General features: G+C 43.0%; 2 protein-coding genes across 3 annotated transcripts in view; one reads left to right on the top strand and one right to left on the bottom strand.

Annotated features, from left to right (window-relative positions):
• LOC147899461 (vesicle docking protein) overlaps positions 1-15,736 on the top strand; it is a 60,681-nt gene extending 44,945 nt beyond the window's left edge. For both annotated transcript variants that reach the window (XM_087378115.1, XM_087378114.1), the window contains 2 exons: positions 4,113-4,418; positions 14,773-15,736. In XM_087378115.1, coding sequence (XP_087234241.1) covers positions 4,113-4,238 — 126 coding nt within the window. In that variant the 3' untranslated portion in view covers positions 4,239-4,418; positions 14,773-15,736. The remainder of the gene's footprint in view (positions 1-4,112; positions 4,419-14,772) is intronic.
• An 8,379-nt stretch (positions 15,737-24,115) lies between these two features.
• Positions 24,116-24,577, bottom strand: LOC147899460 (sugar transport protein MST6-like). The gene has a single exon (XM_087377734.1). It carries the CDS (start codon positions 24,575-24,577, stop codon positions 24,116-24,118), a length of 462 nt encoding a protein of 153 aa, XP_087233860.1.
• Positions 24,578-26,060: the final 1,483 nt, after the last annotated feature.

Below are 26,060 nucleotides of genomic sequence, written 5' to 3'. Positions count from 1 at the left end.
ATGGTTTTCTGCAAGATGTGCCTGCCAAAGAACACCTGTGGCTGAAGGAAACCTGTGTAAATCTGCAAGTACAGATTGTACGGATGAACAGATTGTTGCCACACGTGTGGTACTGAAGGAATGCACGCAGATCTATGGAAGGTACAATTGGTACGGTACAGTACGGACTGTATGGTACAGTACGTACGGACTGTATGGCAGGTACGGAACTGACAGCGCAGGTACGGAATCAATCTGTACGGGCGAATCTGTACGGACGTTGCAGCGCAGGTGCGGCGATCTGTACGGCGTTGTACGGTAGCTGTACGAAAGCTGTACGGGGAGAAGCGACACAGGTACGGCGTTGTACGGAAACTATACGTACGTTGTACGGAGATGGTACAGAAGCTGTACGGTGACTGCACGCGACTTGTACGGAGGTTGTACGGATGCAGTACGTCGGGCTTCCGTACAGTCGTACGGACTGTACGGACGAGTTGGAGCAGGCTGAAGCTTGAAGCAAAGGGCTGGAACTTGAAGGGAGCAGGGAGCCCGAAGCTCTTGAACCTGCTCTGATACCAAATGTGAGTAGAGAGTGAGTGAGAGAGCAAGAGAGAGTGAGAGAGCTGGAAGCTTGGAAGTTTGAAAGCTTAGTTGCAATAGAAGAGAGTAAGAGTACAACACACTGAAGGAAAGATAAGGTTTTGTCCTAGTGACAAAACCTTAGTAGTCACTAACCATAGTTAGTGAACTAACTGCGGTTAGGGGGAAAAACCTCTTAAAGAGGGAAAAGTGCCCCTAACTAGCTTATTATATTACTTTGGTCACTGCTGAATTATATCTATAATTCTAACACCATAGTGACGTGGCACTCTACGATATAGAGTAGAATGGTGTCTACTAAAATACACTAGTACACTCCAAATAACTCACACTTTGACTTCATATTCTAACAATCCCATCAGCCCGGAGAATTACAGGACCATTATGATTGGACATGTCATGTTCAAGATATATGAATCAGTGCTTGATTCTGAGGTCAACAGATTTGCGGAGTGTCGAGGACTTAGGGCAGCAGGACAAGATGGATTCCGGCATGATCATGGAACCATGGATCACATTCTCAGGTGTATCATTGAGGAGGCGAGGGCACGGAAGTAGAGGGTTTATGTTGCTTTGTAGATTTCCGCAAGGCATTTGACACGGTTCCAAGAGCTCGCCCCATAAGGTGCCTACAAGATTTGGGTTATGACCAGGAGATCATTTGGGTTGTCATGGCAATTTACGAGAGTCTCAGACAGAGTCCGGGTAGGATCTGGGTGGACAGACGAGATCATGAGCACTATTGGGGTCAAACAAGGGTGTCCATTATCACCTACCCTGTTTGGCCTCTACATTGACGAGCTTGAGATAGTGATGCAGACACAGAGGGTTGGTTGCTCTCTTGTTAGCACGCCGATCCGGATATTGCTTTATGTAGATGATGTGACTCTTTTGTCATCCTCAACAGAGGGGCTTCAGAGACACCTTGACGCACTACAGTCCTTTTGGGAGTCTCATGATTTGAAGGTCCAACCTGGGTAAAACCAAGGTTATGATCTTCAATACATCTCGAGCCGTCATGCGCCAGGAGCAATTCACATTTGATGGGTCACCTGTTGAGATAGTTTCATCATACACGTATCTTGGGGTTGTTTTCTCCGAACCCATCTTCACTATGAGACCTACGATGTAGGCACGCTTGGGCAGAGGATACGCTTCATTGGCCAGACTAGAGACGCAGTGCTTTGCACTTTTAGGATCCACGGACCAAGGGCCTGCTTTTTGACTCCTTGGTCCGCTCAGTGGGGATGCATGGGAGCCCTTGCTACTAGACTTGTCGGATACAGAGTGGGCTCGTGTGGAGCGGCTATAGGTTTTCATGTTATCACGGATGATTCGCGGTAAGCTATCCATTCCTCACTAGATCATTCAGGCTGAGTTTGGGTCATCCCCATTACACCTAGATGTTGCATTTCAGGTCATCACGTATCTTGTACTGAGTCAGGGAGTATGGGGATTATACTTCTGGGCGTAGCAGGCTACCATGGCTAGCACTATCCTCTTCTATGGCACTTTCAGCAGGAGGGGACGAGAGATGCTGGTATGCACGCACAGAGAGATGGTTTGAGCGTCTGGGGCTCCACATGGATAGACTCCCTCCCTTCCAATACAGCATGGATGCTCCGTTTTCTCCCCTCCTATCACACGAGGTCAACCAGCTTATCCGTGAGGATCTCTTACAGCTACACACATTTCGGACCTGGTTGGGACCGAGCGAACTCCCAGTGAAGCTTAGCTTCTATAGAGATCACTGCTTACATATCACAGAGGAGGGTTTCATTGACCCACCAGGATACATACAGATCTACTTACCCCACTCACTGAGGATCTCTATTGGGCAGTTTCGGGTCTCTTCACATAGACTTCGTATTGAGAGCAGTAGAGCAGAGCGCCTACCCAGGGAGAGGCGCATATGCGCATTATGTGACATGCAGGATCAAGGAGGTGCTGCACAGTGCAACGCATCCCCACCAACACAATAGCTGGTTTCGAAAGTGCAGGAAATTGTCAACACTCAGGTAAAATCATGAAACAAGAGATGACAGCAGATGAGAACAGCAAAATGAACAAAGCTGACCTCTACAAAGAAGTGAAAACGAGAGAAGTTAACAAGCTGATCTTTTGCGTAGGGGGACTACGAGATGGCTGCCAATGTCGCAGGGACATACACAGAGGACTATTCGACTACCTCAAGGACAAGATCCCACAAGTGGAATGGGTTCCAGATGCTATCTGGAATATCCAGCAAAGGGGGACAGAGATATAAGTCTCCATTAGTGACAAGGCAACAAAGACCAAGATCTCAACGAACACATAAGTTGAAGGGCAAAAGGGCACGAATTATGGATACTTGAAGAATCCACTATTACTCCGCTCAGCAAAGATCCATTAAAATAAAAAATTAAAGAAACCAGGAAAGCAGGAAATGGGTGGTTTACCGTGAAGAATAAGCATTGGTTCAAGATTTCAAATCTAAGCCAAAAGACTGTCTTAAAGTAAAGTTAAAAAGGTCACACTATGATAGTACTAGAAAATAGGTATTATCTATAATAACTATGAGAGTTGCTTTATGCACCCTCTAGGAGATGCCCTGTGCAATCTCTCTCTCTGTCTCTCTCCTAGGAGATGTTGTAGTTTTCTGCTTTTGATGTGTACCTTTGTCTCATAGGCCCGTGAGGCCTTCTGTAGACATTAAAATCTCTCTCTCTCTCTCTCGTATGACAACAAAGATTGAACATCTCAAGAAGACAACTCCCTAGATTAAATGGGATCTAGAAGATATAAAATTTTCCCACCAAAGGGGGCACATGCAAGAATAATTTTTCAAGACAAGACAGCAAGGAACAAAGTCCTCAGACAAGCCAACAAGCTGAGAGATACTAGCATATGGATTTCAGAGGAGCTCACCCCACACAAGAAATGCAGAATTGAAAAAAGTAAAAGAAGCTTGAAAGGAAGGAAAATGGGCTGTTTATCTAGATGGTATAACACTTATTAGAGACTTCAATTAGACCCAAAGACTCTCAGTCTAAAGAGATGCCTTGTGCACTCCTCAACTCTCTCTGACACTCAGAGATGTAAGGGCTTCCCTTTTTTGGATGTGTACTTTGTCTCATAGTCCCGTGAGGGCTTTTGCAGACGTTAATCTCTCTCTCTCTCTCTGTGTCTGTCTGTCTCTCAGTCTCTAGAATATTGTCATGCTTGTACCCAATGACAAACTATATCACATGTTTTGGTTGCTGGTTGGTAGACATGTGTACACAGTTTATATATCTAAACAGTAATTGCCCAGTTCCAATGATTTTAGGATTGTGCAATTTTGTTCCCTATCGTGTTGTTGACTGCATTTACTAGATGTACATTTCTTGGCACTGAATTGTCTATTGCCTATTTGCATTGCCTATTTGCATGCTATATTCTATGTTGTGTGTTTGCATAGACCTATAGGGACAAACCTCTCATAGTTGCTTACCAGTTCAAAAGGTACACGAGTTCTAATGTAATGTGTAATGTACTGAAATGGTTTGCAGGTATGTGAAGCAAAGGAGGCACTAGCAGAATCCTCAATGGCAGATGATGTGGACTTGTTGCTAGGAGGAACAACATTCTTGACACCTGACGATATATATGACCTTTTGCTAGGATTCTCAACCTGATTCTGACATTTGCAGTGATTCATTGGCAACTCGAAAGTGCTGATACTATTAATGTGATACCCTGAGGCTTGTGTGCTACAAGAGTATTTTGGAGTCAGTATGCAGAGTGATGCAAGGGCAGGCTAGAAAGATTTAGGCAAAGGTTTGCTTCGAGTAATTGGTCTATTTATTTAACACCAAGTAAGTGATTCGCAGCACATAAATTCTATAAACGATTATGTATAGATTTCAATAGTCTATGGCAATGATGACAGACATTGTGTTTTTGACTGGCCTTCATGATTGAAAACCCGTAGATACAAAAGACAGAAATATAGATGGTGTACTCAGTATGGAAAGGGAAGCCTTAGTGACTTCATATGAAAGACAGTACCATCAGCAAAGTCAAGGAAAAAGTATCTTTACCAACAATGATTGCTAGCTTTTGGTCAATTGCCGGGATGAGTGATTGTGGCATGCTGGATGTTGATGGCTTATGGCCTGGAATGTTCAAGGAAAGAAGTGGACACTCGCTCGGAATTTTTTCAAGTGAGCAGATCTTTGCTCTTTTATTCTATCCTTTTTCATTTGTGATAAGCAATACAACTCAAACGTGTCTGTTGGTGGACAACATTACACAACAGATACTGTTGTGTATGCAATGCTCATGCACTTACAGGGTGCTGATGATGGGTGTGGATGCCATAGCTGTGTGCCATTTTGAGCTTTGTTTGTAGAGGACTCTAAGCAAGTGAAGGCCATCACATTTATTGAAACTTATGATCATAAGTTTATTATGTGCTTTGTACGTTCCAAACATCCTTGCACACTCCGTCAATGCCTGTGATCCAATGACTTCCCTAATCCCATCTTGCTTCGTGTTTCCAAATTATTGTGGAAACTATTTGATAACTTTGCTTATGGTCTCTAAGCCTGATAAAAGCAAGATAAGGGGTAAGCTTGAACACAGTTTAATGAACCGGAGTAACACTATCTGATTCAGTTTATCCCTTGAGCTTCCAGTTTTTAGCTCTTTATTCCCTGTGTAGACACACATGACATTGGTTGCTCACCCCTGATGTGTAAAAACTATTGTAATAAAATTTTGGTCCCTTTCTGTAGTGTCAAGTGTAGCGACCTCATCTTGATCTCACAAGCATGAGGTTTTTCTTCCATTTCTAGTCATTTCTAACAAGCCATCCTCTGTCACTGTTGAAAATTGTGTTTTCTTATGATCTGTAGAGTGCGAATCTGTTTCTTTATCTTCTTATATTGTTTAGTTTTCATTTGAATAGTTGTGCATTGAAGCACTAAACACCTTCCACGCTTATTGAATTTTAAATTCTTTCTATCCCTTCTATCTCAGATGCATATGGGCTCTCATATCCCCATGATCCTATTTGAAGCACACCCCAAATTTAAGAAACCAGCTAATCTTTACAGTAGAGGCTCCGACACTTGAGCTAACCTTTACAGAAATGCCTGACACTCGAGCTATCCTATGAGATCCCTTGTGCAGGATAGCCTTTAAAGAAACAGCTGCAACTCTCAAGCTATCCTATGAGATCCCTCGTGGCCTTGCATTCATATGGAGTGGAGGGGTCTAACTCTCTCACCGAATTTCCACCAGGGAAGCCACCATTCTAATAGAACCAAGGTTATGATCTTCAATACATCTCGACCTGTCATGCGCGATGAGCATTTCGCATTTGATGGGTCCCCTGTTCAAGTAGTTTCATCATACACTTATTTGGGGGTTGTCTTTTCCGGACCCATCTATACCATGAGACGCGCGATGCAGGCACGCTTGAGCAGACGATATGCTTCATTGGCTAGACTAGAGAGAAAGTACTTTCGCTCTCATTTTCAGGATCCACAGGCCAAAGGGTTGCCAAATATTGAAGACATTTCCAAGTACAATGAGATCCTTGCTGTCCTAAGAGTCAGCCGCAATATGAGCTTGAAGGATATGGTAGCTCATATCATTGATGAGGACCGTAGGCTTACAGAGAAAGCAGAATCTTCCTTCGAATCCAGCAAAGCATTCTTTCTCAAGAATAAGCGCATGAAGAAAGGAAAACCTCTTAAATGTAATTACTGTCAGAAACCTGGCCATCCAGAGGATCGTTGCTTCAAGAAAATGGCAAAGGTACAAGCCAAAGAACATGCCAATCTGGTTGCGGAGTAGTGCAAGGACGAAGACAATGAAGCTACACCTTCTGGACCTGAGGAACAAGCCTGCACTGCTGCTATTTCTGGTCTATCCCTCCATGAGGTGATAGATGAAGAGTGGGCTTTCTAGAGTCATGTGTGTTAGGTACTTTGCCTTGGGTAGTCCCCCTAAAATGATGTAATAATTTGTCATTTTTGTGTGTCTTGTCCTATAAAAGGCTCCACTTATTTCCATGTACCCAGTTAGGAGACAGGGGGGTTGTTATGTCTTTCCTTTATCAGGCCTGGCCGAGTTCCAGGATGTTGGTGTACTCCCTAGACCTATGAGTTGGTCATGCATCCATGCTCAGATTTGAGTCTCTGATCACGTTGACACCTAAGCCATGAGAGTGCTTGGTTCAACCTCTGAATTATGCTCAGCTGTTAGCCTCTGAGATTGCCTGGGATGCACAGTCTGGATGATGTCATAGTTTTTCACCCTAGCTCTGAAGGGGGGTTTGTTGGAATCGGAGTCCTAGTGTGTGTGGTCCTAGTGGTCCTAGAGTCCTAGGAGTGTCCTACAGTTGTGTGAGTGTGAAGAGTCTTGAGGCCACTTGTGCCACCTCATGTGGTAGGTGTGATTCCTCCCCTAGATTATAGGATCTAGATTCTCTTGTGTGTGACCTCATCTATGAGGTATTAGTGTGGGAAGATAAGGCTTGCCCAGCCTATAAAAGAGGCAATGTACTTGCTGTGATATACTATCTATCTATCTATCAACATCAGTTCGTGCCTCAGCTCTTGTCTCCAATCATGTGTCTCTCACCCTCTCCCCATTTTCAACATTATCTTCCAAGCTCCATGATACATTTCTTTAGTTGGGGCAGCAAATTGGTGAGCAGATCGGCCAGTAGCTCGGTGCATTATCTGACAAGGGCAAGCAGGCTATGCCTCAGCATTGGGATCAGTCGGACAGCCATGATGCATTCTCTGTAGTGGGGGTTTTATGGCAGATGCCCAATGCTCAGCCGGATTTCAGCCCTGCAGTCAGTCCCAGTTTGAGCAACTTGCTCCCGAGCAGGGGGATTATTGAGGCGTTTAGGATGCATTTGTGTAGTACCGACCCTGTTATCGGACTTGAGGCCACATCCTACATTTTACTCCTCCCTTTAGGAGCAATCTATTTCGGGCCGACCCACTATGAGTGGCTCCTTTGAACATAGTTAGTCCTTTCATCACACCAGCTAGCATGCTTGGATTTGTTTTGGGTTCACTTGGAAATCCACAGCAATGGGAAAGAGGTCAATCGTCCTCTGAGCCTTTTGGTATGCAGTCCTTGCAGCGAACTCCACAGCAATGGGAAAGAGGTCAATGGTCCTCTGAGCCTTTTGGTATGCAGTCCTTGCAGCGAGATACGTTTCGTGGGTGTACAGAGCTAGGGATTCATGCTTCTATTCCAAGGTCGATGATTACTTATAGCCATGCACAGCCCATGCATCAGAGTGTTGACTATGGATAGCAGCCCGAGATCGATGATATGCTGTCCAAGGCATTGCGCTCTTACCGTGCTTTACCTGTGTCCATCTGTGAGGAGATGCCATTCCATCATTACATAAACCTTAAGCATGATGATGCCCATGCATTTGGGAGTGGGAGCAGGAACTATGAAGTAGAAGATGTCAAGGATAAGCTCATTTGCAGAAGTTCAAGGGTGACACATGCACTCCCAATGAGTTGGAAGAATAGCTCACAAAGCTGGAAGACTATTTCGCTTCTACCCCATGAAGGATGACGACCATGTAATGAGGGGAAAGAAGGGCAATTTAGAGGACCTCTAGAGGCGTCTTAGGTGGGATATGTGGAGGGACTATATAAGTGCCCATCCACCCCTATTTGTAGACTTTTGATGTGACATCTAATCCTATCTACTCTCCCACCTCCTTCCTACTACCTGCTACTTGCTCCCTACGCTCTCTCACCTTCTCTCCTCCCTACTCTCTCTCTATCTCTCTCTGTATCCCTCATCCTTCTCTCTCCTCTCCCCCTTCTCCTCTCTTCTCCCCCATCTCTCTCTTCCTTCTGCTATTCTATCCCACTTCCTCCAAATCTGCGCTACCCCTTTTCTACATTGGTATCAGATTGAAGGTGAAAATTAATGGTAGGACTGTTCACATGCTTGTGGACAGCGGTAGCACTCATAGTTTCATAAATTCTAAGACCTTACGGAAGGTGGGACTGATTGTTATTGAGATTGATCATGGGCTGAGAGTAGAGGTGGCAAATGAACAGCATTTGATCAGTAAATTTTGTTGCCAAGATGCAAGGATCAAGCTCTTTGAGGATAATGAATTTGCTGGGGATCTCTTGGCAGTGGACATGGGTCCAATAAATGTTGTCTAGGGCTGTGATTGGTTAAAATATTTGGGTAAAATCAGCATGGATTTAAATGTGCTATCACTCAGCTCTGTCCACAAGGGTAAAACTGTAGCATTGCATGGCATTGCCACTCCTAAATTGCAGGTCATTTCAGCAAGGCAGTTGGCCAGAGTGCTCAGGAAGGAGCATGCCCTCTATGCATTGAATGTGTTAGTATCTCAAGGGAGTAGCATTTCCTGTGTTGAGGATTGTGATATGCAACAGTTGCTCTCCGAATTCGCTTTTGTATTAGCTGATATGCCATCCCAATTGCCTCCCAAGAGGGATGTGGATCATGCCATTGTTCTAGAGCATGGCAGTAAGCCCATATACAAAGCCCCGTACAGTCTTTCTAAGGTTGTGTGGGAGGAAGTGGCCGTACAGGTGCGGGAATTGCTTGAGAAGAACTTCATCTCTCGTAGCACTTCTCCTTTTGCCTCCCCGGTGCTTCTGGGTGAAGAAGAAAGATGGATCGTACACATGTGCATTGATTACATGGATCTAAACAAGGTCACTATCAAGAACAAGTTTCCAATCCCAAGGATGGATGACTTGTTGGATGAACTCAAGGCTGCTCAGTTTTTCACGAAGATAGATTTGAGGTCTGGTGACCATCTAATCAGGGTGAAAGAAGGAGATCAGCACAAGACGGCCTTCCGCATAGAACGGGGCTTGTATGAATTCAAGGTGATGCCTTTTGGATTGACTAATACACCAGCCACCTGCCAAGCGCCGATGAACAAGATATTGCAGCCACTTCTTTTCAGATGCATGCTGGTTTTCTTTGATGATATCCTCATTTACAACAAGGATAGACGGGAGCACATTAAGCATGTGAAGAAGGTGCTGGAAATATTGAGGATACGCCAGCAAATGCACTTTATGGCAAAGGAGGTTGAGTACATGAGGCATATCGTGAGTAGACATGGTGTTCGGTGGATTCCGCAAAGGTAAAATGCATCGAGGATTGGCCACAGCGACAAAACCCCACCCACTACAAGCGCTTTATTTCCAAATTTGCCAAGAGGGCAGCTCCTCTTACTAACCTTGAAGTAGAATGCTTTTCGGTGGTCAAAGAAAGCACAACGCAGCTTTGAATATCTGAAATTTTCTCTCACTCATGCACCTGTCTTGGTATGCCCTGATTTTTCAAGTCTTTTCATTGTAGAGGTAGATGCCAGGGGCAAAGGATTGGGGGTTGTTCTCAGGCAGGAACACGGGGTTATAGCCTTTGAAGGCAGGAAATTTGATGCCAAAGAACTCAATTACCATGTTGATGATTAGGAGATGTTGGCTATCTTGCATGCTTTCAAGAAATGGCACCACTATCTGTACGGGAGTAAAGTTAAGGTGAAAATAGATCATAGGACACTCAGATTCTTCCTCACCTAGCCAAATTTGTCATAGAAGCAAAAGAGGTGGTTGGCTGCAGTCCAATCCTATTATTTTGACATTGAGTACAAAAAAGGGGAGGAAGATGTAGTTGCAGATGCCTTGTTTAGGATGTGGGCTTACAATTTGTCTGCTATCTCTATCATATATCAGGAATGGATTCATGGCATTCAAGAAGAGTATATGCATAATTCTAAGGCAGCTCCCATATTTTCAGATTTGTAGAAGCCTTCTAGTCAAGGTCATCCTGAATTCAAATTGCATAATGGGATGTTGTGGTCCCAGGACATGATTTATTTAGTGCCAGACTCAAAATATAGATAGTTGGTTTTGCAAGAAATGCACTCCTCTCCCATGGCTGGACATGCGGGTGTCACTAAAACATATGAAAAAAACAATCAGAACTTTACTTGGGAAGGCATGTGGAGGGATGTAGTTAAATAAGTGGCTGAATGCTTGCCTTGCCAACAAAATAAAGTTGACATCAAATTTCCTGCAGGTCTCTTGCAGCCATTACCCATTCCAGAGGGAAAATGGATGGATATAGCAATGGATTTCATCACAGGATTGCCTTCTATAGAGAGGGGATGGGACAACATCTTTGTTGTGGTGGATAGAATGACAAAACAGGCCCATTTCATACCCACTAAGACCGAGTATTCAACATCACAGGTTGCTTGGCAATTCATTGAGCATGTCTTTAAGCATCATGATTTCCCTCAAGAACTTGTCAATGACAGAGATTCAAAATTTTTGGGTCACTTTTTGGCAGGAGTTATTTACAGTAGTGGGCATTTTACTCACACCTAGCACTGCTTACCATCCTGAGACTGACGAACAGTCGGAAAGGGTGAACAAATAGGTGGAAGAATATGGGAGGCACTTTTGTCTTGGGATAAATGGTTGGCACTTGCTGAATTTTGCTACAACAGTACCAAGCATGTCTCCATTGGCATGATCCCGTTTGAGGCAATGTACGGATGCATGGTCGGGATGCCTTCTTCAATTGCTGACATGGCTGTGAAAAATCAGCAAGCACGGAATGACTTGGAGAGGATGGATGCCCTTCTGCAGTTGGCAAAAATGAATATGCAGGATGCCCAAGCCAAGCAGAAGAAATATGCGGATGAACGTAGGAGATATTTGTCTTTCAAGGAGGGAGATTATGTGCATTTGCGTCTGCATAAAAACCGTTATGCCTCGCTGAAAGGTAATACCAACACAAAGCTTGCTCATAGGTATTACAGTCCGTACAGGATCATCCGCAAGGTTGGAGAGGTAGCATATCAGTTGGAGCTACCCAGCACCTCCAAGATCCAAATGTTTTCCATGTGTCTTTGCTGAAACCACATGTGGGACATCATGTCCATGTTCTTTCTGAGTTGCCATCTTTGGATGAGGAGGGCCACATCCTCTATGTTCCGGAGCGCATCGTGGGTTTCAGAGACCATGTACTTCAAAACAAGGTCTACATAGAGTATCTTAACCAATGGTGGGGACTCCTTGAGGATGAAATTTCATGGCAGCCAGAAAGCATTATCCAGGACCACTCCTATCTCCTACCGGGCTGATTAGTAGTTGCTGTTTGCTGCACTTTTTGAACAGCCATGCTGTGAAATTTTGAGGGAAAAATTCTATGGGAAGGGCTGGCTGTAATGAAGGGGAAAAGGGGGCAATTTAGTGGACCTCTAGAGTCTTCTTCGTTGGGAAATGTGGAGGTACTATATAAGTCCCCATCCACCCCTATTTGTAGACTTTTGATGTGAGATCTAATCCCACCTCCTTCCTGCTATCTGCTCCCTACGCTCTCTCACCTTCTCTCCTCTCTCTCTTTCTCTCTCTCTCTCTCTCTCTCTCCCCCTCATCCTTCTCTCTCTCCTCCCCCTTCTCCTCTCTTCTCCCCCATCTCTCTCTCCCTTCTGCTATTCTTTTCCCCTTCCTCTAAATCTGCGCTAACCCTTTTCTACAAACTGCATCATATACTCACACTTGGTGGCTGTACATGAGGGACTCACCTCAAAGGCCAACCACGTGGGAGCAATTCAAAAAACTAATGGCCACTACATTTGTATCCCTGCTAATACTAGAGCAATACTTTTCTAAATTTTATAAACTCTCTTAGCAGACGAGCATGGTCCATGAGTATTTGCACAAATTTTGGAGACTCCCTTTTTTGTGCATGACATTTCCGAGAGGGGAAAGTTGCTGCGTTTCATTCAGGGTTTGGACCTAGGTTTGGCCTCTGATGTGAGGGCTCACAACCCTCAAACCATTGAGCAAGCAAAGTACATGTGTGACTTGGCAAGCCATTGGTTAACTGTTCGGTGATTTCGTTGACCAGCGTAGGCTTCCAGTAACTTAATGTCAAGTCTTTTAGTTTTAGCATCTTGAAGTAAACAATAGAGGGCGTGAAGTTCGACATTCTACAATAGAGGGCGTGAAGTTCGACATTCTTTCTCTGGTGGAATTGGGTCTGCATAATCGTTGAGTGGCGGTGCATCTTCTTCTGTGTGTGAGCTGCTCTTGAAATCCTAGAGTTGCTTGACTTGACAAGCCAAGTCGGTGATGTTTTCTTAAGTTGAAAGATTTTTTGTTGTTTAAGTAGCACTTGATTATGTTGAGTAACATCATGAGACTTGTTTGGATTCAAGTCCTTTCTGAAGCGAGAGCTTTCCCATACGCATATGGATGAGGGAGATTCCATGAATTCTCACCTCACAAAGCTTCAAGACTTGAGGGAATAATTCGACATATCTGAATTTCCCACCGGAGAGTTTGCACTCCAGCAGTTTGACATATCTGAATTTCCTGTGAGAAGAGCATGAATGTCTTGCGCTCTAATTTGTACTATATATGGAAGAAGATATGGGCTGCTCCCTGAAAGTCTCATGTTGGCTAGGGTAGGGGATGCAGGATGGAACCACCTATGGAAGTTTGGCAGAGGGGGTCCTGAGGGAGGTGACATTGATGAAGAAAGTATGGGTGTTATTACTCTTGAAAAGGTAGGTGTCGACTGCGGAGCCCACGGATCCAAGAGATGGTACTGAGCTATTGTCGGAAGAGGGGATATCTAGGAGAAGGAGATTCTTTAGGTGGGAGAAGCTATCTTGGGGAAGGGGAACTTTGCTCGGGAGGGTATTTGGTTTCTGAAGATTAGAATACCCTGGAGATTCTGAAGTAGATGGGTGAAAATATCGCCAAAGGTAGACAACAAACTTATGGGGAATATCGTGTTCTTGCATCCATGTGTCTCTTTAAACACGACCTGTACCGTGCAAAGGAAATAATGAAGTTGAGGTGCCTCTCGTGGTAAGTAAAGGATATGGTCCAAGTCTTCAAATGAGCATGTGACACAAAATACCCAAGATGCAAAGGTGCCGAAATGGGTGGGTAAAGCAATTTGAACACAATATTGAGTGATTTGAGATGCGCGAGGTGTCCTTGAGGGAATTCGCGGGGCATTACTAGGGGGATCCATGAGGGGTTTTTCATTTGCTGTTATATTATAAAGAACAGCAAATATAATTGTGATGGAAACTTGGATGATTTCAATGCACTTAATTATAGAAGTGCAGCTTGGGAGATACTAGAGAGTATGTTTGCAGCAAGAAATGATGCCAGAGTTTCCTTTCTGAAGCGAGAGCTTTCCCATACGCATATGGATGAGGGAGATTCCATGAATTCTCACCTCACAAAGCTTCAGGACTTGAGGGAACAGTTGTTGAATATTGATGAAGTCAATCGGATTCAGAGATGATCACCACCACTCTGAACTCTCTTCCTGAGTCCTATTTTGGTTTCCACACCTTGCTGAATTTGTCATTGAGGGGGGGCAGCAATCCTCTCTTTTTTCACGAGTTGGTAGGACTTCTGTTGCAGGAGTAGACACAAGTAAAGCAACATTCAAAACATATTCTTTTTGAATGCAAGATAATACCCTTTGCTAAACACAAAAGTAAATCCTTGCCAAAATCCATGATGTGCTTGACTTGTGTCAGAACAAGGAGTGAAGGCTTCAAGTCGTAGTCTAGAGGAACAAGCACTGGGACTCCAGTTTTAGACAACATTTACAATGGCTGCGTGAAGCAGTAGCAACTAGGAAAACATGAAGACTGCTGACATCTATCCAAGGCCAGACAAATTAGGGCGAACCTTTGTGCCAATTGTAGCTTCACATACTGCAGTAGCAACACTCACAAGAAGTGGAGTCAACTTGTTACATGTGTAAGCAGTTCTCTCTGGAGAAATTTGCTGATGAGAAGAGTGGCATCCTGAATTTCACATTGAAGTTGTGTCTCAGATAAAACTTGCCAGAAAAGGGGGGAATTAAGATTGCAGTCTGCCATGAAAATGCATGCAAAATATCATTATTGGACATCTGGAAAAGCAGGAACAAGTTTGGATCAATCATTTTTTGCAAAATAGCATTCAAATAGCTGGCTGGTAGACTTTACAGACGTACATGTGATGGGGCGACAAAAAATTCATCTCATTCAAATAGCTGGCTGGTAGACTTTACAGACGTACATGTGATGGGATGACAAAAAGATTTCATATCTGATTTATGTAGTTTTTTTATGTGCCCATTTTTATGCAGGACCCCTGCTGGATATCCTCCAGTTACTCGGTGTATATGGTTTAATGTGGCTCTTTTATGTTAGGACCCTCACTAGATTGCCTGCAAGGTAATCTCTTGGAAAGGCAGCAGAAGCCTGGAAATTTTGAAAACTGTTGTCGAATAAGAAAAATCATATGAAGTGCAACAAGGTTAAGGAGCTAGTTTCTCTAGGTGTAAGAGGAGCAAGGAAATCTAATAAAGAGTGTGTATTGCCAGGCACTTGCGTATGTCAGTCACAAGGAAAGTTACAGCAGCTGGTGCCAGGTTACTAAAGATGCAAGCTCTACATGAATCAGAGGAGTCACTTTTTAGTACATATGAATAAAATGGTTTGTTGCAGAAAAGGGCCTCTTGAACTTATCCAGAATGAGGAAATGGGTATATGCATCAGATGCCAGAAACTTTTACAACCTTATTGTTTGCAAAAGGCTTGTCCAAAGTTCAGCTGAGCGTATACTTTTAGGACGATTAAATTTGGGTGGACTTATTTACAAGTATCTGTCAGGATAATCTCAGCTTATGGGCTTCAAGTTCGCTGTGAGTACAAGCACACAGATTTGTGACCTGGAGGTTCTCTACTCTTTTGGTTTTCAGGTGCTAAACTAATATTTTTAAAAGCGACTGTCAGTGAAGAAGTTGAACAAAGACAGTTCAGATTGCTAGCCAGAATCGTTACAGTTAAGGCTCATCTTGGTAGCCATAGCAAACTGAAATTCTTCTGTGGAATTTGTTCCTCTTTGTCAAATGGGTAGACTTTGCAGGCGTGGGTCAAAGAGGCACTATATTTCCATCTATTTTATGACCTCCATATATTCTACCTCTGTCCAACACACAGAGGTTGTAACAGGAACTATGTAACAGCAGGCTTCTATACAACTTGCTTCTTTCTCGTTGGAGAGATTTGCCAATATTTAGCTTAGATCATATGGTTGTCTTCAAGAAGAGGTAACTTAATAGTATTATCAAGCAAGAAAAATCTCCTTGTGCATAGCACATTGTGGCTTTTGATTTTTATGCATAACTAGAAACTGTTTTTTTGTCAACAATACCTCCTATGGGTGAATACGAAAGTAAAAGTCCTTGTAGTTCAGACTTGCAACTTTTAGATTTTCCAAGGAGTCAATTGTTTTTTGTTACTTTCCACAGTAAGGTTAGCATGCTGGGAACCTCTTGATTGACAAGGATGGATTGGAATGTGATGTAACTAAGATAAGTTCATGCATGTTTCCTTGAAACATTTTCTTATCTTATCCTATTGTCTTGGTTTGAATGTAGGCGGTTATACTCGCAGACATAAAAAAATACAAGGTCACCTGCCCAGGGAGACTCCTGAAGCGCTCCCCTATGATCCATGCTGTTGTAGCTTTATCCCTTTGGGATGAGGCAACGAGCTCCAGACAGAAAGAGGAGGGGGAAAGGTGCAGGGGGGTGGAGGCCAAGGGGGGGGGGGAGAGAGGGAGGGGAGTGAGGCACAGTGAGAAGAGTTTTGCAACACTGCTGATGACATATGTAAGGGAAGTCATTCTAGTCAAAACTTTCTAAAATTCAATCTAACAGACCGAAATGTTCTTTTATAGGTACTTGAGTACATTTGTGGAAAAAGAACTAGGGGCTAAAAAACAAGTTCTATGATCCCATGCTTAGAGTGTTGAGTGTTAACAAGGGAGCACAACAAATAGGTTAGTAAGATTACAGATGTTCCATTGCCTTCTCTAAGATTCTCAATATTTGTTGATATAAAATGAAATGAAATAGGATTACAGATGTTACAATGCCTTCTATAAGTTTCTCAATATTTGTTGTTTGGGAGAGACAAATGAAATTGTGGCTACTTTTTGATTAGCCGTCTCATTTAGTGCTAGCCTTTGTCACGGCTGAGTTTGCCCTTCACCTCCCGAGTGCAAACAGAAACTCAATATGAAGACCTTTGTATTAATGATGCTGTGTGGATTTGTATGTGTGAGAGCATAGGTTTATACTATGGTCTACACCCACTGTTGTGCGCTGATGACGCTAGTGGGGATGTCATAGTAGCTAGTCCCTACTATGTGCTATGGAGTTATGGTTTCAACCTTATATGTGACTCATGAGATTGAAACTGCACAGTATGTTGTGTTTTTAGAGGATGAATTTGGGCATGTTCTTGGATTTATTTAGATATATATTTGTTGATATAACATGTTTATGTTCACATTGAACACAATGTTTAACTAAAGATGTTTTTAACTTCTATCTATAATTGGCTTTTTTGTTATTTTGAATAGTCGTTTCTGTCTTTCCTAGTTTGGAAATTCAAGGTAAAGGCGATTATCTCCATCATAGCACAAAGCCACCACTTTACAAAATAAGCCGGTACATATATATCAAAAGGTTAGTTTGAATGAGAGTGCTCAACTTGGACAAAAGAACAAGCAACTTGAGCAATGGTAATCAAACGAGTAAGAAAATTTAATTCTTTAGGGGAAAGATGACAAAATTCCCAGTCCTAATGAGCCTTTCAAGACAACTTCTAGACTAAGGATCACAAGAGTTAACAACATAACGCTTGATCATTCCTAATAGTTGAACAAAATAAAAAATAATTTGCCACGCCATCTCTAACATAGTGCACAATTCATAGCCTATCACTTGTGGAAGTTGGGCAAAGTCCCTAAGGTTGATACAGATTTCCACAACTTTTAATTTGATTATAACAACCAAAACTTCTCGATTGAAATTTTAAACAAGAGAAATAAGAAGGAGATGTCCTACTTAAAGATGAACCTCCAATCAACCAGTAGCTAAATCCTCACAGGTTCCCTTCAAAAGAATATAAGGGAAGAAAGGAAAAGGAAGCTTCTGTCTTTTTAGAACCTGACTTGAACGTGACTTGATGCATATGATCAAACATGGATCTCTTCTCACTTTGAGACATACTTCAAAGCCTAACGAGAAACCAAGGATGACTTGTTTTGATGTATGTATTGGATTCTTATCCTCTCTTTGTCTTTCAACACATTATTTTTAGCACTTTTCAATAATAGGAAGAAGGTGCTTTATTCTTGGTGTTGAGTCTAGTTGTGATGGCTCAACTCTAGTGTTGGTGTCGTAATTGTTCACCTAATTTATATTTGCCACCTACACCTTTTATTTGTAAAACACAAGTGACATGGACACAAGTACTAGGCTTGGATTCTTGTGGTTTTCCTTGATGTCAAGTTTTCTTTCTACACGTTATCAACTAGGTAGTTGTTTCTCCTCAGGATTACTCATTTTGGTAGGTATGGATAGGTATTGTTCTTGTTCTTTCTTTTTTGGTAATTTCTTATATAAGAATTGCATAGGAGCATATATTTATTGATCCGAAAGCTTGCAAGGTTACAAGTCATCTCCTCGAATGCAATTGCAAGAAGGAAGCAACGCTCGCTAGATTCAATGCAATAAAATAATGGTAATGATAGGAGAATTTCTCACGAGGGCTCAATTGCAAACTTCACATGTATCACAAGTGCAAAAGATGTGGCTTTTTTTTATATTGGACATGCCATATACTTTTGTTGAGCATTTTTCAAAGGATAATGAAAGAATACGTTGTTCCTTATATAGACTATAGGTGGAGTCCACCTCAATGATTTCAATATTTAAAAACCTATGTTGCTTGGGATGTCATTTGCAAAAGCTATGTGCACGCTCATATGGGTAGGGCTCTTATTCAAGACTTTGTGGATAATAGCTCGAAGCATATGCCTCACAAGAATAGAACCATGCTGGATGGTTCTGATTAGTCCACCACCTACCCTAAAAGGATGATCTATTACTCCATCGGGCCAACCCCCTCTTGCCATATGAGGGGCTGATAAGCAGCCATATAAGGCGTTGCACAGAAGGCTAGGTGGCTAACCGGTAGGTTAGCCCACTCAAAACTAGATTTCAAATAGTCTTGACCCTCAGGAACTGATGAGAGCATGCTTGAATTTGTTACATATAAAAAGAATCATCATGTGTTGATTCAATGCAATAAAGAAAAGTACCAGTTAGTAATTTTCCCTTCTCTTTGTATTCTCTTTAGAAGTAGTAGAGTGAGAGCTAAGCTCATCGGATTCTCATGATAGACATCTTACTTGCAGCATTGAATTGGATCTTGGCTGGCTGTCTCCAAAAAGCACGTAACTTTTCTTTGTCAACCATTTTCGATGAATACCAATGTTTTGTTACAACAAAAGCAAGTGTTTTAGACCAACAATTCATTGAGCTATTTGGTGTGTCAAGTTTCAGAAAGAATATGTCAAGCTAGACATGCACTTGTACTTGTCAGTGAAAGAAACATTTGGCTACCTATAACTACCTAGAAAGTTCATTTGATGAGCAGGATGGTGTCTTTGCATGTGACTCATAGCAAGTTTCAAGATACTAAGTTTTCTACCATATTGTCTCTTAAGACAATGCCTTGCAAGACATGAGATTTTTGACCTTGTAGGAACAATTGATCAATCGATCGATAGAAATAGATAGATAGATAGATAGATAGAGAGAGAGAGAGAGAGAGAGAGAGAGAGAGAGAGAGAGAGAGAGAGAGAGAGAGAGAGAGAGAGAGAGAGAGATGTATTAACATCTTCTGGAGGCCTCACAAGCCTATGAGACAAAGTACAAGCACCAAAAGTAACCTGTACAAGCCGTTGTGGGCTGAAGCGTACAAGCCATCGTGGGCTAAAACAAAAGGCTCGCTCAGGCCCTTTGCAGAGTACTACGCATTAAGCCAAAAAAAATGTAACAAAAAAATAGTACTCAGACTCAAGATCAAAATACATAGCCCGATTTCAAGGTGTCTCTCTCATGAGCTACAAAATATTATGGTATTTGTGTCTGTGGGTCATCTCTCTCGACAGTGGGGGGTATGGTCTCCATGATCTCTGTTTTTGGAGGGCCATGTCAATAGTGACCCCCTCTAGTTGGGCAATTTCCCCTGAATATGGCTATGATGTGCTGGACCTCCATGCATCTGTATCTTTGGTTGTGTCTCTCCACATCGCTGCCTCATCCTATTAACCCACTTAGCCCTCATGTCATCTATCTCCTTCTCCTCGACTCCGCTATGTTGGCAGACTCAAAAGTGTAAAAATGCATAACATGTTATTGGGCTCGATCTAGCTCAATCGTAGGTGCCGCTACCTCCTCTGCTTTGTGATGCGGTGCATAAAGGTCTCTCTATGTTGTCACTCTCCATCAAATAGAAACCAATGTAGACCTGGTCCTCGAAATGAATCAACTGGGAGAGAAGTCCAAACTTGTGTCCCCCGTGAAAGAAGTAATGGTACCATCCTCAGATCTCGTAGTATAGAGGGTCTCCACCTCCTTCAAGATGCGTAATCTACAGATCCGTTTCTCTATGGGTGTAGCTATGGCTCTCCCTATCTCAATCCTCAATTGATGGGACAAGACTTGCATCTATCCGATGGGGAACCTCAAGACATGTGAGACTTGCATGTCCTCCCAAGTACTGGGGTCTGATAGTCACTCCATCCATCGATACTCTGAGGAAATGATCGTGGTAGAGTAGGATCTTGGTGGGGAACTCCTAGTCCCCCCCCCCCAAGTCTGGAATGTGTGGAGCTAGAGTAGGTTCAACAGTATGATACGGTTGATCTCATCCCATGGCATCAAGAGATTTGGAGCATCTAAGTTGTACTGAAAGAGGGGGAGATGATCCAAGTTGCAAAACCATTTGGCTATGTGTGCATACCAAGACCTCTCAACTAGGCGTATTGACAACTCTAGTGCCAACCTCGGTAGTCTCCTCTAAGGTAAGGCCCGGACCCTGTGGAGATAAATGATTGTCTAGAAGATGGCATCAACTTGGAACGATGCCATGCATCAACTTGGAGAGGTGTCATGCCAAACTCTGCCTATATAATATGGTGGGGGAAAGAGGGCTTTATCCATATAATCTTGGAGCCCATCATGACTTTCAACCTCTTGAGACATCGCCACTCAGTCTCACTGATAGATCACCTCCCCCCCGCCCCCGAAAAGTGCCGGATACATCACCGTCTGTCTTACTAGTGTGTCAAATAGCCATCCCTTCATTGGAGGGTCCTAGAAATGTTCCTAAAAGCATAATCTCTCTAGTCGAGCTAAAGCTCCCTACCCTCACGTAAGTCGTGCCTTGGCTGCGTGAGTCATCATGAAGACTAGACCTACAAAGATTTCCCCTAGGCAAGTGTATGACTGTACAATCTCCATTGGCTCTCTCGGTAAGTGAAGGTGTGTCAGTGAAGAGTTGCACGTGAGGTGTTGAAAATCACCTCACGTGCCGGATACAGTCTTACCAGTGTGTCAAATAGCCATCTCCCCTTCATTGGAGGGTCCTAGAAATGTCCCTAACAGCATAATATCTCTAGTCAAGCTAAAGCTCCCTACCCTCGCGTAAGTTGTGCCCTGGCTGCATGAGTCATCATGAAGATTGGACCTACAAAGATTTCCCCTAGGTAAGTGTACGCCTGTACAATCTCCACTGGCTCTCTCGGTAAGTGAAGGTGTGTTAGTGAAGAGTTGCACGTGAGGTGTTGAAAATCAACCTTGGTCTTCCAAATGTTGAATGTCAAATCTCTCTCTGTAAAACACCTTTAGGGCCTCTAGGTGCTGATGTAGGCCGCTGCTACTAAGCAAGATAGGAGGACTATGTCATCTGCATATAGTAATATTTGTATCATCAGGTCCTCCAATAATGATCCCTCTCCCTCTAGGTGATCAATGTTGTGATGTCATCAATGTAAAGCCCAAATAATGTTAGTGAGACAGGGTACCCCCCCTTCAACTGTATCGTGCTCTCAATCTAGTTTGACAGGCCTCCAGACGCATGTACCCTCCCTCTAATAGCTGACATAAGATCATCACTCCCCATTCATGTCTCTTGGGATGTGCATCTCTTGAAGTCGTCTGATCATGTAGAATTATGGGACTGTATTGAAGGCCTTCCAAAAGTCTATAAAACATGCATAGACTTTCGGGGATCTCGACCTCGTCTCCTTGATGACTGCACACAAGGTGAAGATGTGGTTAAGGGTGGAAAGCTTCCTCATAAATCGAGCTTGTCCCAGTGTCCTCTCCCCATGTGTCTCCATGTATGAGGTGATCTCTGATGGAACAACAACAAAGAGACAATGTAATGAAGAAAATGGCAATTGCTTATTCAAGACTGGAGAGCATATAGGCACCAAGATACATCTAGTGAACATCATAGATGATGTCATAGTAGAAGCCACCATGATCCTATAATCATGCCACCATCTCCATGAATCTCTCAATCACACCTACTAATAGAATCTTCTAAAACCAAACGTGGTCACACCAACCAACACACAACCCTTGTACCCCTTGGTACACCCCATTAGATCAATTTGTCCTTCATTCCCCCCCACAAATTGATAAGCTCATCCCTCAGTAGTAGTACATGGGATGTCCAAGGCTTGCCCACCATCATGTGGCAACACACACGGCCCCAACCTGCGATTCACTCCTAGGACTCTTGGTTTACAAAATCAGAGGATTGGACAATGACTATGTATGGAAATCCCCATTGGTCCAACAAGGTAAAACCTCAAACAAAGAACGAACAATCATTGAAGGGGGACATCCGAGGGCAGAGAACCCTTATTGACCACACACATAAACCCTAAACCTAATGTGGAATGTCTTCATTAATTTATTGAAGTTGAAAGGTATCCTTTGGGGATGCCTCTCTTGTCCTTTTTAGGAGAACGTGGAGTATCAAACTTGATCATCATCATGTCTTTAGCATGTCCTTTGATCACCAAACCTTCTGATATATTGTACTTCATAATCTTCTTGTTATGCATCCAAGAACATATCTCCATAAAAGAATCACTAGCTACTAGTATAGCTAGTATATCACCATTGAGGCACATACTGTCTTCCTTGATCTTCAGATCCATGCTCATCAAATCACTACTCAAGCGAAGCACATAACCTTTCACCATTACATGCAATTTAGGCAAAGCCAAGGCAGAGAACCTATGAAGAGTATCCATCATATGAGTATCAATATGCATAATACATGCATCATAACAGGTATAAATAGGAGCCAACATATTGTAACTCATACCTTTGCATAGGAATAACACTTCGTTGGACTTGAGTACCATCAAGACATCCTTCATATGCTTGCATAGACAAAGAATAAATCTAAATAATAATAGCATAGTGTATGAAACATGAAGCCATACATAATTATCCTTAAATTTTCTTTGTTGTATGCATAGAGCATATCATCCCTGCATATATGAGTATAAATGACATCCATATCTTTTAACTAAGTCTTCCACAGTCAATATACAGAGAGTACATCTCTGACAATCAACCCTTGAAGAGAATATTGACTTTGACTAAGTCCTTTGATTATGTATGCATGGAAATATTGTCAAAACTGCAGATAGGACCTCAAAGATGGCATAAGATGTTGCTCAAAACTTTTTCAAATGCTCAACAAAGCAAAACACCAAGGAATACTAACATATAACTAAAAAACTTGAGCACTAGAACATTGCCAATTGAGATAATCTCTGCCAGATATAGCAGTTACCCCCGATTTGAGTGGATCAAAGATGGAGGGAAAAATTAGAACTGTTTACAGCAGCAATGAGGGGGCTTTTGCAGTGAAATGAAAGGTCTTTGTGTTGGGGTAAAGGGCAGTGTGCCCACCCACTTGTACAGTGCCCATGTATACTCATATATATATGATAGAGGAATAAGCTGGAGTAGCTTTTGCTCCACCATATACGGGTGTCTCTTATCCCTTCCTGAGTGCTCCTCTCTTCCCCCACAACTGGTATCAGAGCGGGTCGTGGTGTTCCATCTGCGGGGAGCTTCGTGAGGGCTTGTGGTGTGTACGGATCGAGCATTGAAAGAGCTTTGGATCGATGTCTCTCATGGAAAAGACGGGGAAGCCATAGCTATGCTGATTTGAGCTCGAGAGCTCGAGGAGAAGAGCCTGAGGAGAGAGTTCAATGGAGCTTCAAGGATTTTGGGCATGGAGTACCTAGATTTGGAGCTGATGTAGAAGGTGCAGGATTGGAATTCATGATGTGGGCTGCACTCTACAAGAACTCCATCTCCGATTTTGTGAAGCTCAGGTGAAAAGGATGGCCATCATTGAGAATAATGCACAAGTCTACCAGCTACTATGGAGCTTGCTATTGATGCGAGGTTGGAGCAGATTCGAAACAATCTTGGTACATTTGCTTGAGTTCGAGCCTTTAGGAAGAAAGAATGGGATCATGATTGCCATCACCAAGTGTGAACGCGGAATCCATAGTCATGATAACCACTAGAACAAGAGCTGGTGCCAGAGAGACTCGCCATCCCCAGGGTGTAAGGTGCTCGGTTTGATCAGGTTTGCGCACAGAATTCCGATGGTGATGGCTAGCTGGAACATGATATTGAGAGCTCCGCGAATCTTTGGGGGAGCTATCTCGGAAAGATACACAGGCACGGCCTGATTGGAAAACCCAACACCGACACCGAGCAAGATGCGGCTGACGATAAGCATGGCAACATCCTTAGCGCCACCATTGATGGCAGCGCCGGCGAGGAAGCTAACTCCACCAGTGAGCATGGACGGTTTTCTTCCAAATGCATGAGTAACAGTGTAAGCACAGAAAGATGCAATGAGGCCAGCGATGTAAAGTGAAGAAGTGAAAGTGGTGAAGATTTGGCTGTTGAAGTTACAGTAATCGTTGGGGCTGTTGTACTTGTTACGTTCGGCGAAGAGGAAGGGCATCTCAGGCATTGTTTAGAGCAATTTTTTGCTGATTTTTGGAGTCCAAAAGTGTTGCATTTTGAGCCCCTGTTTGATGCATTTTTTGGATGCAATTTGATGTCATTTTGGGCCGGTTTGGACGCTGTATGCATTGATCATGCAGTGTAGTGGATTGCAAGGCTAATGCATTTGTTTTCAGATGCTTTTGGCACTGGTTATACTATGGAATTGAGTGGTTTTGGCTAGCAAGTGGTCTTCATCGACACTCTTCTTTTCGAGCACCCTGCATTCATACCATACAATCATCTCCCAGGCCTCTTTCACTCCCTCATCATAGAGCTCGGCTCTCTCTTTCTACTCAGTGGGTTGCATATCTTTCTTGCAGGTACATCACTTTGGCAGTGGTAGTGACACATGCTTTGACAATGGTACATGCCTGGTTGAGATGCATTGACAGTTTGTTGGATGCATGGTTACTTGCCTATGTTGGATACATACGGTGGTACGGTGATGTATTGAGATCCTGTCAGATTAGCATTGTTTGGAGCTGTTTCAGGGCTGGTTTGTCAGCATTTTGGGGCTGATTTGTTACCGTATTCGGGGCTGATTTTATGGCATTGTGTTTGCCATTGGTCATGACATTACAATTGCTGCTGTTGCTGTTATTATGACAAAACAGACATTTACAGGATTGAATATTCCTGGTGCGGAATTACACTTTGTGCCAAATTGAAAAGTTGTAGTTCATAGAACATACAACAACTTTGCTTTTGGAAGCAAGTTGATCCGGTATAAGCTACAGGAGTTACAGCCTCTGCAAAACCACAAAAAGTTGCAGTCTACTGTCTATTTGTGACCAATGTGCAGGAAGCTGTTTTTCAGGTGAGAATATCTGAGAATCCACAAGGATTTGGCTCTTAAGGTCAACTGACAAGTTGTAGATCTTTCTACAAGCTACATAATCTCTGCCAAATATACTAGTTACCCTCGATTTGAGCGGATCGAAGATGGAGGACAAAATTTGAACTGTTTATAGTAGTAATGAGGGGGATTTTGCAATGAAATGAAAGGTCTTTTACTAGAGAGGAGGCCCTAGGAAAGAATGGCACAATGTTATGTCGTGCATGTTCATGTGATGTGATTGGACTCTATTTGTCACCTAATACTTGTGTCATATGTACCTCATCCAAGTAAATATTGGGTAGTCGAATGGATTAATCTCAAGTAGTGGTGCCTAACGTGTACCCTTCCTAGGGTTGAAGTCCCCAACGAGAAGGAATTCACCATAACTCAAAAGATCTAGAATGTTTGGGAAGAGGGATGCATATGGCGATGACTCACTCTCGTCATGCGTATCCCTATCAAAGTGAGATGTCTCAGGTGGGAAGTAGCATATTGCTATAAAGAGGTCATAGCTATTAGTGCATCGGCGGATCTGGACCCACAAGAACCTGGAGTGCATATTCGTTATCTGTCGCAACATGAAACAATGATTAATAGTTCATATGTTATA

Source organism: Dipteris shenzhenensis, chromosome 8 (genome assembly GCF_047967505.1).
Source record: "Dipteris shenzhenensis isolate YYH24624 ecotype China chromosome 8, Dip_SZ_1.0, whole genome shotgun sequence".
NCBI classification, from domain to species: Eukaryota; Viridiplantae; Streptophyta; class Polypodiopsida; order Gleicheniales; family Dipteridaceae; genus Dipteris; species Dipteris shenzhenensis.
The sequence above is the reverse complement of the archived record's forward strand: the minus strand, read 5'-3'. Positions and strand labels throughout refer to the sequence as shown.

Excerpts from the sequence above, each read along its gene's own strand:
- LOC147899460 (XM_087377734.1), bottom strand. The coding sequence starts at position 24,577 with ATGCCTGAGATGCCCTTCCTCTTCGCCGAACGTAACAAGTACAACAGC.